The sequence below is a fragment of the Leptodactylus fuscus genome, chromosome 8 (assembly GCF_031893055.1).
Source record: "Leptodactylus fuscus isolate aLepFus1 chromosome 8, aLepFus1.hap2, whole genome shotgun sequence".
Taxonomy (NCBI): Eukaryota; Metazoa; Chordata; class Amphibia; order Anura; family Leptodactylidae; genus Leptodactylus; species Leptodactylus fuscus.
In genome coordinates this window covers 44,881,001-44,901,014 of record NC_134272.1, presented here as the reverse complement: position 1 = coordinate 44,901,014, position 20,014 = coordinate 44,881,001, and the positions used below count along the sequence as shown (strand labels likewise).

At 37.8% G+C, this 20,014-nt stretch overlaps 1 protein-coding gene across 1 annotated transcript in view; it reads right to left on the bottom strand.

The window, feature by feature from the left end:
* The window catches only part of TMEFF2 (transmembrane protein with EGF like and two follistatin like domains 2), a 482,652-nt gene extending 463,014 nt beyond the window's left edge, over window positions 1-19,638 (bottom strand). Inside the window, exons 1-2 of the mRNA XM_075285434.1 lie at window positions 19,332-19,638; window positions 16,928-17,037 (exon numbers count right to left, since the gene is read on the bottom strand). Of these exons, the coding sequence (XP_075141535.1) occupies window positions 16,928-17,037; window positions 19,332-19,494 (273 nt within the window). The 5' untranslated portion in view covers window positions 19,495-19,638. The remainder of the gene's footprint in view (window positions 1-16,927; window positions 17,038-19,331) is intronic.
* Window positions 19,639-20,014: the final 376 nt, after the last annotated feature.

Sequence of the window (20,014 nt, the reverse complement as noted above, 5' to 3'; positions counted from 1 at the left end):
GGGAAAAGATTCTAAATTTCACAGAAATGATCCAAAATGTGTTTAGTAAAAAGTATATTACCAAATTTATTAATGACACAAGTACTGCTAGAAAATCAAAAGTTGTCTGAAAGTTTAGTCAGGCTTTAATATATACGTCACTTTGACTATTTTTAACTGTCAGCAAACATAATTTTTAATATATTTCAAAAACTAGATTCACAGTAAGAACCTAAAACATCAATATAATGAAACTTGTAGGACGGAAGTGTTTGTTGCTGGTACTAAGACGCGTTGTTGCTTAATACCCTATTATCAGACTGCTGCAACATGTAGATAATTTATTGCTAACATTCCCAATGTAAATATGCAATTAAGTTAATAAGCACTTATTTTGTGTCGCTTTCTAAAGGGCTCCAATAGATTTCTTTATTTTAGATTTCTTTTTCTAACGTGTTATATTGGCATAGTTACAGTATAGTAAATGTGCATCTTTTCTAAAATATTAAATGCATCCATTGCAGTGAAATCCACTTGGCAGGCAGTCTTCAGTAAGACCAAATGGACCCGATACTGATTACGTCATCCCTTATGAGGACCCATGTAATAATGAAAGTATGACATTTTTATGGGGCGAGTGCTTCCTTAGCAAAGTGGTGTTAATAGAGAAAGGCATGCACATCACATTACTTAGCTGGTTTTCAATCAATAACTTCTACGATCAGACTGGGAAATAATTCAGAAGAGGTTTGTGAACAGACCTTGGTAACAAAGCTCAACTATGAGGAAAAACATTTTAATTGAAAAAGAAAAAAATGCTAAAGTTAAGAAACAGACAACTCTTTGCTGACCTCACATTTACCTGGTAAACATTCATGTAGCACATAACTTCTTATATCACTATAAGACAATACTATAGAATAAGTTTGAGTTTTAGGCTAAGGCCACACAGGACGTCCCGCAGTAATAAAACGCTGCGGGAAAAACCGTGGCGGGAATGCAACACGGTTCTTCCCGCAGCACTTTAAACAGAAAGTTTGCGGAGTTACCTATGGGGAACCTGCCGGCGTTTCCGTAGGTATAATTGACATGCTGTAATTTCCAAAACCGCACCACGCCCAAAGGGGGCATGGTTTTGTCCATAGAAGGCATGTATAAATATCTACCAGACATGTCCTTAAAAAACACTTGCTGCCTTTCTGCCACAGCAGCTCAAAGCTATTATATGGATACTGGGATAATTGTAAACTTATTAGAATTCAGCAAACATTTTCCAAGACAGGTAAAAAGAAAAAAAAAAAGACACATATAGAATACATCAAATTTTGCATATTTTTGAAGATATGTTAAAGGAGTTGATGACCAGGATAACAGGAAATCCTCACACTAATGATAACATCCTCCCCCTCCTACTTTCTAAAAAAAACATTATCAATCAAGAATGCATAGTTACCCATATTACCACCCCAGGGACATTTTCTGATTATCTGGTGACGATCTATTTCCAGAAACGGATCATTACTACTACTCCACCCCTTTATACTTACCATCAAGGATTCTTTTTTTTTATGTAGATTGTGAGCCCCACATAAAGTTAACAAGGTACATTTTTCCCTATTAGTATGTCTTTTGTAGAATATGGGATGGAAATCCGTGCAAACATGGGGCGAACATACAGACTCCTTGCAGATGGTTTTATGCCCTTGGTGGGATTTGAACACCAGGACTCCAGCACTACAAAGCTGCAGTGCTAACCACTGAGCCACCGTGTGGCCCCTTGCCATCAAGGATTCTTCCAGTGAGATGGTTCCTTCTTCTGTAATGATTCTGCAGGGTGTACGATCCAGCGCCATTTTTCTCAATGGCAGTGCTGCCGTAGTGTGCACAGTAGCTCCGGAGGGAGCGCTACTGTGCACGCGCCGGATTTCAACCAATGAAGATGAAGATGGAGCTGGGAAAGAGCCAGGACCGGAGGGCGTCGCCGAAAGAAGAAAGAAGAGGTAGGTGTGCCAGAAGATGACGTCGGATCGTGCATCACCGCCCAGGGTGCACGTTCAGGTATGATTTACCTATATGTTTTTATAGTTTTATTTTAAAATGGGGCGAGGATTTAAAATAACATTAGTTATTAGGGGGTTTAAAATAACATTAACGCATATGTGGGGCTCATACAGCAAAATTTTGCTGATAGAGCCCCTTTAAGACTAAATTCACATATTTAACTCTGATGCAGTTTTCTGAAGCTTTTAAATTGCATTTTTTGAGCCAAACCCAAGAGTATATATTAAATAAATGCAGCTGTGAATCCAGTATAAGGCTAAGGCCCCATTTTGCGGAAACACAGCTTTTTTTTGTTGCAGATTTTGTTGCAGTTTTTTGAGCCAAAGTCAAGAATGGCTACAAAAGGATGGGAACTCTATAAAAAAATTCTTATACTTCTATCTTCTGCTCAATCCACTCCTGACTTTGGCTCAAAAAAATGCAACAAAATCTGCAACAAAAAAAGCTGCGTTTCCGCAATGTGAGGCCTCAGCCTTCTGCTCAATCTAATCCTGGCTTTGGCTTAAATATCACAGCAAAACCTGCAACAACAAATAAGCAGCTTTTCTGCAACGTGGGGTCATAGCCCAAAGGAGTTTCCTGTCAATGAAAAAAAAAACCCAATGAACATCATCAAATAAAATAATTTAAAAAAAAAACCTCACTTGTATACTATCTGGCTACAATGGTCATGTGCAACACACTGAAGCCAATGACTGACTGCAGCAGACGCATAGATGTATGGCTTGTCATCTCTGTACAGAGATATACACAGACCAACTGTGCTGAATGGGTGGGAGACTGAACCGGGAAGTATAACTTTGTTTTCAGTATTTTTATTTTCACGTTCCCTTCTCTTTGCCAATTTTTTTTTTTTTTTTAAATCCACACAACCCTTTTAATATTAATCTCTACTGTATCCCAAGCCCCACTAAAGATCTGGTAATTCCAATAAGTGTTTTTCTTCTTTATGTAAATAATCTAAACATTTAGTTTTTTTCTCCCATTAACACTTTACAATTATTACAGCGTACTTCCAGTGAGTCCAATATACGTGTAATTACATTTTATAAATGTAATTCTTATTTAAAAATAACACAAGCCTATTGCTTCTCCATACCATAAAGCCGCTATACTCGCATGCTGCCGCAGAATAATTGGCGATGTCAAATTTCAAGTTACGCGCACTGCTAATTGTTCCCTGATGTCCAGTATAGCAGCCATAGCAGCAGTTTATAAATAAAAGACAATAATAATAATAATAATAATAATAATAATAATAATAATAATAATAATAATTATTATTATTATTATTATTATTATTATAATACTTTAAAAAACTCTATAGTTTATGACTTCTAATTTCCTTGCTAAAGCCCCATATTTCTTTGTATGCAGTTTTTTTTCTGGCTCATTCATCAAGCCGGAGATCTGCTGTGAAATGAAAGCTTAATTTGTGCCCATCTGCAATATTGCATGAAATGCAGCAGGGATTTCCATTTTAATGGTTTTATGTTAGTTGGTCCCAAAAGAGTTATAAGAAAATGACCCTTAGAAATTACAAAAAAAGCATTCACGCCAATGAAATTTTCTAATGACTATATTAGACAGTATGAAAATAAAGAGCTTACTGTTACTTTTGCTGTAATTGTAAGTTACAGTATATAATTAGAATTTCACATTCTTAAGCTATTTGGAAACATTTAGGATTTGTTAAATGGGTATTTTAATGTGCGAATGCTATGGTACATCACATGACTATGGCATAACATTCTGATGTGGGGTCCCTGCCATCACGGATTTTGACCATATTATCCCTATTATCCCTTTGTCCTTAAAGGGATTCTACCATTAAAAACCTTTTTTCTGTGGATAACACGTCGGAATAGCCTTTAGAAATGCTATTCATCTCCTACCTTTAGACGGGATCTCTGCCACGCCGTTCCTTAGAAATACCAGTCTTTAACAGTATGTAAATTAGTTCTCTGTCAGTGATGGGGGCAGGCACCAGCACTGAAAATGCGAAGAAGGTGTCCCCACTGCTGCTCGAGAACAGGATCCTGCGCCGCCTCTATCTTCTGCTGGATCCTCCCCTTCTTTCTTCGTCTTTCTTCGGCAGCGTCACCTCTGTCGGCTCTGACACTAGTAGAGCCGACTGCGCATGCACGGCCATAATTCCGAGGCTGCAATTGCGCGCATGCGCAGTCGGCTCTGCTAGTGTCAGAGCCGACAGAAGTGATGGAGCCGAAGAAAGAAGGCAGAAGATAGAGGCGGCGCAGGATCCTGTTCTCGAGCAGCAGTGGGGACGCCCTTATTGCATTTTCAGCATTTTCAGCCCGCCCCCATCGCTGCCAGAGAACTAATTTTCATACCAGTAAAAAACAGTATTTCTAAGGAACAGCCCGGCGGAGATCCCATCTAAAGGTAAGAGACGAATAGCCTTTCTAAAGGCTATTCCGACGTGTTATCCACAGATAAAAGGTTTTTAATGGTAGAATCCCTTTAAACAGCTAGTGGCTAAGGAACCAATGTATAGGGAAAAAACAATGGATCAGTTGGGTTCCCAAAAGTTTGACTAATCAGGTCTCCAAGGGTAGAACCTTACTGGTCATCCATTGGTGTCTTATCCTAACAAGCATCTATTTCCTTTACCTCTTGCAGGATAATCTATTAGAATTTGACACTAATCCACTTAAATACATTAAATTTATTAAATAAAAGTGGACTAGCAATATACATAAAATCTTATCACTATTCAAAGTAGCATAGCAAACACAAAGACTTCCGTAATGTAATTATTTTTTATTATAAAATATTTACTTTAATGAAAGAAAAATAGCAAATAGCCAAACTCTGTATCTATTGTATATATAAATATATGTATGTATTTATTTCATTACATAGAGTATTAACAAATGTATTAAATTCAATATATTTTAATGTAACTGTACACTCATATTCCTAGGGCTGCAATATTATTATGTTCTCATTATCTTTTTCCGCTTACTCCCTGAAGGCTAGTGTTGGACCTTAAGCTTTGCAGTAACAGCAGAGCTCAAAATATCACATGATTAAAGGCACAGAGCTGACTTTGCTGCAAAGTGATCCGGCGCTAGGAAAAAAAGTAGTGATCAAAGGTAAACTGCAATGAAAAATTGTTGAGGAAGAACAGAGCAGCAATCCTAAAACACATAAAAATCAAATGTCTGTAAGATTTTTCGACCGCATAATTCACAATTGTGTTAATAAGTGAAATATTATAAATGCTGAATATTTTGCTAGGGGGATGGGAATCCACAGTAATGCGGAATTTTTTGAAGCTTTCAGACAAATAGATAGTGACTTATATTATATTATATTGATATTATGTGAATTCTAAATATTCTGTTCACACTTTTGTAGAATAATGTAAATGTTTTAAAAATCAAAGTTAATAGAATGTTTATCAATTTATGATTTTTTTTAAGGGGAGAGTATTGGGCTATTATATAGTACAACTGAGCAAATTTTGATTTGTCTCTATGTCTAAAATTGCATATGATCCTTATAATAAGGACATAGAAAATTTGAATATATGATACCAATGTATTGTATATGATGGAGGCTTTAGGATGACTTGACTTTAAAGAGGACCTCTAGGCATTCCCTATATAAAAGTGGTAATAAATTCTTGTATTCTCCATAAAATAACAATTGAAAAATGAGTGTTACCTATTCCCTGGTTATGGGGCGTGTCACTTTACTCTTTGCATGACTCATGCGTACACTGCGTGGAAAACACACGGGCCCCATTATAGTCTATGTGGTCTGTGTGCATTCATTGCTCACCGCTTGACAATGAGTTCGGTATTCCATTCAGGTAGTCTCCAAGTGAATTCCCCGAATGGAATACTAAATGCAGGTGTGAACCAGGCCTAAGAAGAAAAACTATTGACAAGAGGACCAGTAACTTTCGGCTGTCAATTTACTTATATAGAGGAACGGCACAACACAGAGTTATAACAAATATTGTCCGTGAGCTATGAAAATTTTTTTTCTAACCACAGCATGTCAACTTATGTTGATGGTTTTCACTGTGATTTTTGCCTCTTGCAATGCAATGTACAATAAGAAGAGAACCTTCTATAATGGTGCTATAAAGTTTGCACCATTTGGTACATTTTATTATTGCTGCTAGTTTTGCAACTGAAAATCTTTTTATATGTCCCTTCTGAACTTACTCTAAAAGTATTGTCTCATCTTAACAACCCATTTGCCAATTTCCCCAGGCAAAATCAGTTGTCTCTTTCGAAGGAATTGCAGCAGTCAGCTGATCAATGTCGCTGCTCAGAAAATAAAGCGGCTATCTGTGATGAAGCAGCATAAAAAAGATACAAAAGACAACCTATCACTTTGATTATAATCACAGAATTTCCTAATTGGTTCTTCTGGTTCCGGTATCATGATATTTGATAGTATCATGCAGTTCTGTGCTACAAACAAGTGTTAGATTATCATAATTTCTAAATTATCAGAAACCAGATTAAAGGAATTTCAATGTACTTTGATACCGGCCAACTCACAGGTATGCATAATATCTGAGACTGTATGATCCTGATAACATGGTGCTGAAAACTGATCTTGTTAGGAGCAGGATACATTTCATTACTGCCCTGAAGAGTATATTTTCAAAGCAGCCCTTTATCATAAGGTTCTCATAAATGTTGGAATGATTTCTCATACGATTAAATTTCATGCATATAATCTCTTCAGAGGAATCATTGAATGTGATTTATCATATGAAATTAATTGTCCTCAAGAAATGGGTAAGAAATACTGTATTTCCAGCAATCTCTTCCTGTCCAGATGAAAATCTCTTGACATCAATGATTAATTAACTACCCCATTAAACTCCATGAATGATACTAATTTCCTGAAATTCATGCATTGTAACTTTGAGAATATGGAGATTATTGCAAGATATCTTGTATCGCGGCCTTTAGTCTGCAAAACAATGGTTCTAAAAAAAGAATTGCCCTGACTTATGGCACGGAGAAAGCAAATACATTCGAAAACAAAGTAAACTCACAGATGTCTTCCCTTACCTATCCTTGTGGCTGGACAAGTCCAGATATGTATATGTCACAAGATGGTGTTTTTCTCAACACAACATGGCTTTTGTGATAAATTATCACAAAGTACCATATATACTTGAGTATTAAGCTGAATTTTTCAGTCCAGTTTTTGTGCTGAAAAAGCCCCCCTTGGCTTATACTCGAGTCAGCACACGCTATGACCAGCCACAATATTAATGTATAAAATCTCCCATAAAATAGTGCAAAAAAAAAAGAAAAAAAGATTTTAAAAAATAAAAAAATAAAAGTTCAAAATCACTCCTTTCCCTAGAATACGTACAAAAGTAGAACATTACTGTGAAACACACACACATTAGGTATCCCTGTGTCTGAAAGTGCTCCTGTTCCGTCGGGAAGGGGTTAATTGGAGCACTGCAGATTCCAAGTGGGGGAAGAAAAAACAGTCCTCAAGCTCAGGGAAGGGGCAGACAGACAACCAAAACTCCCCCTCCCTTTCCCAGCACCCAGCAACTACTGCACCCAAAAAACTCCTGACATTTTAATTTTTTAAATTTTCCAGTAGCTGCTGCATTTCCCCCCTAGGCTTATACTTGAGTCAATAAGTTTTCCCAGCTTTTTTGTGGTAAAATAGGGGCCTCGGCTTATATTCGGGTTGGCTTATACTCGAGTATATACGGTAATATGCCACTACTATACTGTTTGTGTCTATATATGACTATTGACTGGGGGTGAATTGCTGCCCCTTACCTGAACAGAAATGGAGGAGAATTAAAAATAGTAATCTGAGACTTGATATGTACAGAACAACAGGTCACAATCCCATCATACATACATACACCACAATGCATACACTGCTTACATACATACACTCATACATACATACACTGGATACATACATAAATACATACAAAGCATACATATATACACTGCATACATATTTATACAGTGACTACTAAAGTCAAAGAAAGCAATACACCGATATGTTAACCACACCTGACTGATCTCCAGTTTGGTTAAGAATTCAAAGGTGGCTCAGTGGTCAGCACCATAGCACCATTCAAACCTAACCAAGGACAACATCTGCAAGCAATTTGTATGTTTTCCCTGTGTCTAAATGTGTTTCCTCCAGGTACTATGGTTTCCACCCACACTCAAAAGACATACTGATAGGGAATGTAGACTGTATACCCTATATGGGACAGTGAATGTAAATAAATGTCTGTAAGGCTAAGTTCACATCTGTGCTAGAGACTTCCCATGCAAACCAGAATGAGCTGCAGAATAGAATGGCGCTATATAAGTAAGCAAAGCCATTTGTAAAATTCTAGGGAATAACACTATTAAAGTGTCTGTCGCTAATGTAAATCATATTAAACCAGTAACACAGATAAGTCAGATTCAATTTTTAAGTAAATGTTGCATTAATATCACGTGACCTGCAAATATCTCTGCCTACTGAATAGAAAGCTTCACTATTTACTTCCAGTAATGGACAACTAGATGCATAGCTCTTTACAAAACTAAGGGGGGATTTAGGGCCTTTGCACACGATCGAGTCCTGTCTGTGTGTGGGACGTTGTAGCTAGACTGAACTCAGCCGTGTGAATAGGAGTCACTGAATGATAGTCAGTTATCAAGCAATGAGCTCCCAAATGGCCGAATCACTATAGTAATAATCTGACATAACGTTATCAGTTCATTACAGTAGCGATTGGGCCATGAGGGAGCTCACTGTATGATAACTGACTATGATGCAGTGAATCTGATGCACATGGCCGAGTTCTGTACAGGCACTATGGCCCACACACCGTTTTCCACAGACGGGACTCAATCATGTTCAAGAGTCCTAAGTCTTCATATCTCCTGCACCGACAGAGGAATCGGCTGATTTATGACACTTCTCATATATCAGGCACATCCTCCATTGGGCCATGTGCAAACTTTGAAACCTATGAAACTCCGTGGCTGGCGAAGATCTCTGGCATTATTTATGTTAGAAAAGTGATGTAGAGATAAATCTGTCAGGCTTCTGACACATCCCCCTTTTTGAATACTGGCAATGATTTCTCCAAACCCATAGTTTGTAACTTTTATATATCAAATAAGTGGCGTAAATAGATAATAAATCTACCTTAAAGTCCTTATCGCTATACTGTAACAAGTTGCGCATCTGTGCGTGATCTCACAGGACCAGTACAGCTATGTACACCTATGTACACCTATGGACCATATGATCCTAGGAGTCTAATTATCTGTATACTAAGCCTGAAGAAAGCATTGATCCAATGATGAAATGTGTCGCTCCTATAAATAAAAGGGTCTACTTACTTATTCTACATCATTAACATCCATTCTCCTGGCTTATTCACAAGTCTGCCTTTATGTACATATGTCCAGTCCTTTCTATTTCCATTTAAAGCACAGAGCACCATTGTCGTCTATGGGTCCCTGAATATTACGTACAGTACATGGGCACCATCTGAGTGCAGTCCGCTGTTCACAGACCCAGAGGTACTGAAAAAACTAGCAAATAAATGAAGTAATAAAAAAATAGATCCATTTTTCATGTGTAACATAGATCAAACATGGACAGGATACAAGGATTATGTGATTAACAAAACACCGTGTAGTTCCATTAATGAATTACTTACCTGTGCTATGAGGGCTTGCTCAAGAGAGTAAAGACAGTCCCTAAACCCAGGCAATAAATTACCTGTGAGATGCGGAGAGCAACCCAAGGGGCCGAGCACTGTCTTATAATACTCCTCAGACAAACCCTATAAGGTTTACTTTATATGTTGCTTTTTTACACTAAACTGTAAGCAGAAACACATGCATTATTGCAAACAAATGCATCTTTTAAAAAAAAATACATGTTTTTTTTCCCACATAAAGATTTTATATTTTACAATTTTGCATTTATTTTTGTATAGAAAAACCAATATGTAAATCAACCCTCAGAAGAATTTGTGCTAGGAACTCTTGGGACTTGGCACCTATTATACTCATCATGATTAAAGGTAGTCTGTCCCCATGACCCAAAATATCAACCCAACCCTGCAGATATATAGGTTAGGGTCACCTGAAACAAATGGCACTTTTACCATATCACATTTTTTGTCAATATGCAAATTACCTCTTTGGAGCAACAAGAGTATTGCCAATGTTTCAAAGTGGTAAACGGCAACACCCTTGTTGGGCTAAGGAACTTATTTGCATATCAACAAAATAAATCTGCAATATCTTATCAACTGAGGCACCAATTCACAAGGGGAAAAACACTCTCTATCTGGGTTGATATGCTGGGCTCTGTGACAGATTTCCTTTAATGTTATACTTTAAAAGACATACTAAAAACATCACAGAAGTAGCAAAAGATCCCATTATATTGTTTACTTAATTTTATGCTAAATCCAAACTCTCTAGAGTAAAACTTCTAAGAGTACAAAGGCAGTAGATGATGCAGCAGCTCTATGCTAAACTAAAGCACAGTACGTCTGAGAAAAATCTCCCATGTCTGGATTAATTGCAGCCATATGCCTTAATACAACAGAGGCAGACGGTTAGAGAATCTCGATAATATGGACATTATCTGTGTTTAATACTAACAGAAACATGAAAAACACTGAATAAAGTGGTTGTATATTACATAAATGAACCCACATAAGAACCTACATTTTTCTTTTTTTCTGCAAATTTAACCCTTTAAGGATTGAGCCTAGTTTGGGTGTTAAGGCTCGGTGACTTTTTTCTTATGCGCTTACGCCGTGTCTGCTAATTAGCATATGAATAAAAATAGGCTCATTCAAAAACTACTGAGGCGATTTACATACAAAAGGTATGTGTGAAATAGCCTTTCTAAGGGTGAGTTCACATGGGGTAATGTGCCGCGTGATGTGGCACGTAGACGCCGCGTGAGCTTTTGCGGGCCGTTCACGCTCCCATTTATTTCAATGGGAGCGTGGATCGTATACGCGACGCTACTTTGCGGCCGTGATTTTTGCGGCCGCAAAATAGCACCGCGTATACGATCCACGCTCCCATTGAAATCAATGGGAGCATATACGGGCCGCAAAAGCTCACGCGGCGTCTACATGCCAGATTACAAGCCAAAATACTCCGTGTGAATGCACCCTAAAGGTTATGCAAGTTTGTGCTTAGCTATAAATGACTTTTCCCAATGATAAAGCCCCTTTAAAGGGGGAGTAGCAGAATGCTGTGATCTAACACTGAGCACTTTATTATCAATGTCGGGGATTATATAAAGATACAATCACATGGTACAGCTAACATACAAGCATCTTGTGATCAAAAGTGAAGCCTGTGCTGCTGTAATTCCTTACAAGCTGCTTGTTTATTCAATGTTTTGTGTTAATGGTCGTGCAGTTTTTAGGTTACTGAACTGACATTAACTAGGAACACTCAATAAGATATCAGTTTGTAGTGAATTACAATGGCGGTAGACAGGGGATGCTGAATGTTCCCTGCAGCATCCTCTGTACTAGAAATGTAGTGTTATATGGCAGGAATTCACATGATTGACCACCCATGTAATACTAGAACATGGGTCCGTCAGAATGGTATCTATTTTTATTGGTTAACTCCCTGATCAGGCTCAAAGGTTGGAAACCCAAATAGGGACAGATCTCTATAATGTCTACTACATGTGGACATGGGATATCTTCATGATACAAGTCCTATAAGACTCTATGTACATATGCCTGGACCCCGTAAAGCTGCGTACATGGTCCCTACAGGTCTGCGCCATTGGCCAGTGGCACTCTATATGCCACCATCTGATACTTGTGTGAGGCACCATATTCTTACCTCAAAGCAATGTTTTTAGGAGACAATAAGTGTGCAGTATATTGGAAATAAAAATGTAAAACTGGATGCCCAAATGTACATTACAGGTCCATCAGTGGCTATGGTTTATTACATATGCTTACAAAATGGATCAGTCACACAGACATGGGCATATGGCTCTGAAGAAATTCATCTTAGGGCTGTAAGAACAAGTCACTAGACTTGCAGTCGAGACAGGTTTTGTGGCTGTAAAACAGTCTGTACAATATGTACATATTACATCTGCACAATTACGTCTGTCATATTACAGTCTGTACAATATGGAATTATATATATTACGTGAGTCCAGCCTAATAAAGTGAATCTGCGCAAAAAAGGATCATGTCTCCATCTAAACTTTTTTGACCTCATGATTTGTTTCCAAGCTTTTTAGACATGGGGCAACTCAGGGGAAAAAAAGTTATTCCTCAGGGTTCCACTACCAAGTAATATATACCAAAAATTTAAAAAATGGTAGTTTTTAGAGTCGTTTTTATATATTTTTTTTACAGGTGAAACATTCTAAATACATTAGTTTCACAGTATGAAAACTTCCTGATGCACTTATAACTGAACTGTATATATGAACGCTCAAAGCTGCAACATCCTATATCCAACCCTATCCCACTCAACTGCCCCCCACCCAGTGCATATCGAAATTCATTTTTAAACATCATCCACAGTAAGTTCACTATCCCCATGCTCCCTTAGTGGCCCCCACATGGTATAACGCTCCGCAGTGGTCCCACAACTATTAATGCAGTCCAGTGGCCTCTACAAAGTATAATGCAACCTAGTGGCTCCTACCCAGTACAATACTTCCCAGGGACCCCACATAATATAATTTTCCACAGTGGCCGGAGAATTTCTTTAAATAGACATCCAATGCTTTAGAATTTCAGTCACTCCATGTACACCCTGTCCTAATTTGTTTGGTATAATATGTCCTTCCAAACTAATTTTTATGTAATAATATCAACAGATCATTTCCTGGTGAATATATATTTTCTAAATCTAGTAAAATTGCTGTAACATATTACACAGATATCACAACCAAAGCTACTGTATACACGTTCTTTGCAAAGAATAGATAAAGGCACAAGTTACATATACAATTCCTTGCTACTGATATCAGTCATGACTTCATGTCTTCAGATGCTAAACATTGTGCAAAACTCTATTGTATATAAGAATCTTCACATAGTGAATAGAGTTAAGGTCCCGTATGTTGAAGTACATCAGTTCAGTGGAGGAAAACATCCGGTCAATAACAGAACTAGTCCAAGTATCTGGAGAATCTTAGTCCAGATGATCAGAATTTTAATGCACTATATGCAGAATCCCGTTCAGGTAAAGGGCTTCATACAATTGCTTCAGTATAAGTTCATGATACCCATTTTTATATACATGCATCCCCATATTTTATAGTTAAATATGGACATCCTTCATGAAACAGAGAAAGCAGAGATTTCATGTGTCCTCCAGAATAATGTATCAGATCTCTAGTCGTATAAAGCTGAAGATTTTTCTCATAAAAATGATGATGATATTTTTTTGTGTTTGCTGCAGTGAATGATAAACCAGAGTTGCAAATATTCTTCAGGGAAAGTAGATAAAGAAAAAAAAAACACAGTCAGTACAAAGCCTGAGGTTAACATCCACAATGCTATTGAGTTTGGAAATGTGAAAGCAAAGGGTAAGGTGTCTTAAAACCTGATGGCACATAAGTAGATGATGGCAGCTAAGAAGTAACATTCTGCTATGTCACATAGGCCCCTGAGACATTGTGTACCACAATCTAGTATAACTGCAATAAAAAAAAAAAAGTCAACAATGTAACAACTGTTAATTCAGCAGACTGGACATGTTCTGTAATATACCAGTAATATGCATAATAAAATAAGGTATTTATATATTATTTCATTTTCTACATACAACATTAATATTTGATACTACTACTACTACTATTACTACTACTTCTACTACTATAATAACACAGAAGCTAGTCTTGCTTGGCTCATCTGCCCAGGATCAGGAACTCAACACCAGATACCTCCAAAAGAACATATAGAAACAGCAATTTGACAGTAAACCTTTAGCTAGGCTGAGGAGAGCACCAGCCATGTTGTTGTTGGCTACACCATGCTAGCTCCAATCTATGAATAGACCTCACCAAATAGCCAACTATCTGCGCTGGCCAATCTGCAAAGAAATGGTGGCCAAGTGCCTGATAACTGTTAGGAGAATGTGCCTAATACTTGTATTAATATAGGAGAAACATCTGTCATGTATGACGTGGCAGTGTAAACAAACCATACCTATAAATCATCCTGGCATTGCCCTCTATGATAAAAAACGGAATACATTGCTTGCATGGAGATTTTGTAGACTCAGATACTGAATGAAGCAGATGTCTCATGAAGTACAAAGATCTTGAGATTGAAATAGGAAAATGTGGAAAACCACAGCCAGAATTGTTCAAAATTGCAGAAAAAAAAACAAACAAAAAAAAAAAAACTGAGAGCTTTCAGACCGTCCTAATGGCCGAGAAGCATAGAAGATTGTCCTTATGGGCACCATACTCATCCTTAGAAAAGTATTGGGTTAAGGCCTTATGTCCCTGGTAGGGACAGAGCTTGCCTATAAGCAGAAAGTAGAAAGCTGAGTAAATAATAATAATAATAATAATAATAATAATATGCAGAGAGCAGCTTGAAGGTCTACCCTATGTATGTCATTTTCTTAAAGTGAAACAGTGACATTCCCCAGGACAGGGCATACATTTCTAGACACATATGTGGAAATCTTTTTTTTTTTTTTTTTTTTAAAAAAGCCTACATGCTGTCTATTAGTGCAGAATTTCGTAGCTATTGAATTATGAAAGGATAAGAATTATAAAATTATTAGAAGTGTAACAAGTAGGTTCTCAGTTTACTATTATTTTCATTTACATAGGTTAGTAATGTAGTAATCTATCATATGCCCTTAAAGGCAATGCAGAGCAGAAAGTGTTTGTGTGTGTGTGTGTGTGTGTGTGTGTGTGTGTGTATATATATATATATATATATATATATATATATATATATATGTCAGTGTATGTGTGTAAGCTGTACCAGACACTACACATTGGTCTGCTTTTGTCTGTGCAGCTATTAACCAGCATTGTAACATAAATATGGCAGCTTTTAACAGTAATGTCATTACTTTACCATTGACTACTACTGTCCCTAATATTATCACTATATCACCATGACTTTCTTTCTGCTACATTTACAGAATTACATAGCTAGCCTATATAACAATCCTATACCAAGAACACATTGGTACACAGACAATGCACAGCCCCCAGCCCCGATGCCGCTAATACATCAGATACACCACCAGTAGTACTGCAGAGGAGAATATGGAGGAAAGTAAAAGTAGATTTACAATGTTACAATGACCCATTTTGATTATTTGATTGAATTTGCAATTGTGAGCAATTCTTGATCTCATTTGATTCTAATAACCTTACATTCCCATCGCTCCAAACACTACAGATTTACAGTACCAAAGAACTACAAATCCCCTTGGTAAAGACCTACACAGTAAGTGCATATAAATCCTGTTTTATAAAACTTCTTAATGCTAAAGCATGAAAGGCAGCGGCTACTTTCTTATTTGTAGCATGAATACATTTAGGACTTTGACACACAAAACGCACAATAGTAGAAACTCAACCATGTGTTACTTTAGGAGATCACAATCATATTGCACAACAGTGTTCTCACATATAAATAATTTATATATATCGCACATATTTGCAGCAAACTAATCACGACAACAAATGCAAAATAAAGTTCAGTTCCCCTGCAAATTATTATATATTTGGTTACTGTATGTAGCATCATCACTCTTCTGTTTTTTTTGTCAGTAAGGTCAATGGCCAATGCATTGGGGCAACTTATTTATCTCAGATATGGTGGACAAATTATCTCAGAAAGGATCAAGAGTTTGAGTAAATGAAAAGCAATAGTTTATTTTCAACTATATTTTCCCATAGATGATGTAAAGTGTTATAAAGTTGTCATCTCTTGTCCAATTCCTTTGCATAAGTTAAAGGGAGTCTGTCAGCGGTTTCGACCTCTCAAACTTGTTATTAGCACCAAAAGAGGACAGGGAGAGCAGAGGAATTATACCTGGTGTGATAGTCATACAGGTTGCAGAACTAAAAAAAAATATTATGTTTTTTTTTTTTTTTTTACCCCTGGTGCCTCGACCATAGGTGTCCTGAAAGAACCCCTGTATGAACAGTGCTCCAGACTCTCTACATTGAATGCTACCCCACCCCTCCCCCTGCTTAAAGTGGCATTGGCAGGCTCTAGATTGGACACTAAGATGGAATCAGTATTCGGTACAGACAGCCTCAAGAAGGGGTCACCTCTTGGGAACTTGTGAACATGGCCCCGATGGCATTAAGACATGGATTTTTCTAAAATGAACCTGCTTGACCATCATCCTAAGTATGTTTGTACTGCTGAGCCCATTCTCTTTATAGTGCTGTGCTGGGGGCTTCAGGGGTCAAAACTACTGACATACCCCCTTTTGAAGAAATACTCCTAATATTTCTAACATAGAGATTGCACTGGTGACCGATATGCTCAGTACTGAAAATATGCACAACACTATAAAAAGTTATAGCCATAGCATGACACATACAGCTGCAGAGACAAAGGCCACAAGAGGAAAATCTAGACCTTCTTTGTTTCCATCTGTATCTCACAGGGCTCATTCCAGGTAGGGATCACAAGATTGTCAATATTTTCCCTGAAAAGCCTTTATATTTTGACACAACTTGTTTACTTTGGCAATTTTTCCCCTGGTGCCATTTCTGCTTTCAGCTCTACAGCCTGTAGAAAAACAAATAGCTTGGAAAAGGACTGTGAAAGTGGATTCCCTTTTTATGCCCACATTAGTCAATGTGAAAAATGAGATCCCAAGCTCCTTACCTTGAACTGACAATCGCAAGTCACACTGTCTCCAATTCTTAAACACTCCCCATCAAATTTACAGGTATTGGTGTCACATAGAAAAAGATCATTTTCTCTGTCATCAAAACCTCGAATGCAAAGGAAAAAAAGAAATTCAGTTTGGAAAAGTGGAAATACAGATTGAGTTTATTAGAAAATGATTTATTGAAATAGTTGATTCATCTTGTCTTTTATTAGGCGCTATAGTTCTATTCTCAGAATGGCTGATTGAATTGCTACATGTAATATGCACACAATATGCATTCATCCTGGATGGAGAAAGAATATATTTTGGTGCATAGTGCGAAATCAATCTTTGGAATGGATCCAGGCAATGATGAACGTGGCACTTTCTAACAAAGTGAAGAGATAATAAACAAGCATTGTTTTTTGTGTGACTGAGTGAAGGCTGATCACCGCTAAATGCCTCTATGTGAAGAAATAAAGGTGTCACATTATTTGTACTGACTTGGATTGGCTATACTGAGACACTGGGGGTGGGGGAGGGGGTCTTCAGAAATATCAGAGTTCAGCTTGTCTGCAACCTGATCAATCAACTCTACAGAAAGCTACAATATTAAACAGAACATATACATTAGACTTCAGATCCATTAAGATTTCGCTGTATTGATTCTTTCATTACATTCCTCTGTTTGAAACCACATCATCATATTAAAAATGAAAGAAGAGTCAGCAGGACAATAGCTCGGAGTCCTTAACATATTTATACAGTAGCTGCGCTGCCCTTTCTGGCTAGAGGGATGCGTTCGTCTAACCTAATATAATATAAGAAAAGACTGCATACATAGGGTGCAGCCATGTAGAGCCTATACAATAAGCGACACAAGATAACAGCCCTTATGGAACGCACTTTAGATATATATTACAAAGCTAATAATCCAGAACAAATCTCCCACTGCTCTCCTAAATGATACTATTAATTCAATATAGACATCAGTGGCTTCTTATTGACAAAGCCAGTAAGAGGGTAATGTTTCTGGCAGGGTCCTAAAAGCCTAAAAAAAGCCATGATCACCCAATTATCTTATTAAATAGGCTTCAGCCACAAAGATGATTTACAAGTGCAGTAACTCCATGGCTCATCCTTCCTTATTTAATTAGTATATTTCACAACTTGGCAGTCAATACAACACCAGTCATGACCTGATGCTGCAACCCAGATAAGGTTATTACCGCTAAATTGATGGGACAAAGCTTTATTTGGTATTTTGTCCTAAATTTGACCTTTTGTCCCTATAGAGGGGGGAGTGGAGATGGGGCTATATTATTCCATCATTATTCAGTCTCAAGGATGATTAACTCTTTCTATTCAATAACCCTGACTCATGAGAAATTAAGCGTTCCCCAATAACATTATAACCTGATTTCAGGTTTTGTCACATAGATAATTTTTTTTTCTATTTTTTAATATATTTTTTTCTTCTAATAGAGTTACATTTGCATGGTTTATATATTTGTATAGCTAGGACTATAATAACAAAGACACAAAAGTCCCAATAATATCCCAGCAGAGCACTAGGATTATGGGCATGGGAAGCTGCAGTTTGACATGACTTAAGACTTCGGCAGTCGGGCTAAGATGTGATTTATGACTAACTAGTCTTTGTGTTGTTTGCAGGCTGTCTCTTGTTGTGAATAGATATTGGCCTATGAAATGCCAATAATTCACATGCCTTCATTATATGCCATTAAAGTGACGTGAAACTGCTAAAGACTGGCCAATGTAAATTACAGATCATAGATAAGAGTTTATTGCTATTATTATTACATTTAAAGAATAAAACTTTAGCATGGAGCTGAATAATCCTAATGCTTCTCAATATACATCTCATGACTTCTACCCTCCTAGAGATCTATCTACAAATTGATCTTGTATCTGTTCTTTATCTACTTATCTATCCGTTCACTACACATCACTATAATGTAATATAACAAAGATCCAGTAAAATATGGGCCAAGCACATTACATATAATGCCAGGCTGCCAACAAGCAATTGTAAACTTTGAGATTATATGGCATAACTGGTAGGGTTTATTTTATGTATGTATCTAAGCTGCCAAGACTCCTATAAACATCCAGTGCCAGCTTTATAATAATACTGCAGCAGCAATAACTATAGGAACTCAATCAATGGCATGCTGAACTCTACAATATCAAGTAGCTATATACTGACTGTATACTGTATCGTCCAGACTGCCAGTCATTCCCTTCATGTCACACATGTCATTAAGAAAATCCTAATGATCCCAATGGTGATCCCAATGGTGATGCCAATGGTGATGCCAGCTGTACCCTGACCTCTGCAAGCAAAGCCTTCCTTTCTATATACATTGACAAGTGCTAAGCAAGGCAGTGTCTTACCAGAACAGTTCCAGCCTGTAGGGGTTTGGCAGTCACTTAAGGAGGTAGGAAAAGCTGCAAGTTTCCCCGGCCGGGCTATGATGAGTAGTAGGGAAGGTAAGAGCAGCGAGCAGAGGCAGTCACAAAGTGTCCAGCACGGTCTGTGAGATTCTGCCACCACCATGTCTATAGAGACAGAGACTCCCAGATGTGAATGGAGGAGCAGGGACTTAGCATGACGGGATCCCCGGCTGGAGCAGCATCCCAGTAAGTGCAAGCACAACAATTCCAGACGGCTGAGTGAGAGGAGAGAGCCGAGGATGGAGGAGCAGCACAGAGAGACAGCAGGGAGGGGGAGAGACGGCAGAGCAGAGGGATGGGCGGAGAGAGCAGCAATATCCAGATACTACATAGTGCACTGCTCCTAGCCTCAGCCTTATTCATCCTCCATCAGGCCGAGCACAAGGGGTTAACAACATCCACAAGCAGCCATCTATCACCAGTCATTTACTAAGGAGATCTTATTAGACCTATTAATGAGTCTTCCCACTATCACTCACTGGAGCAGCGTTTGGGCTCATTCACACTTCTCTACAAATTGCATTTTTTCAGGGGAGAACCATTGCCTCCTGTTCACATCTGCCTTAGAGGTTGTCATTGCAGATTCCTGTATAAATGCCCAGCAGTCAGCGCTATTAGTCATT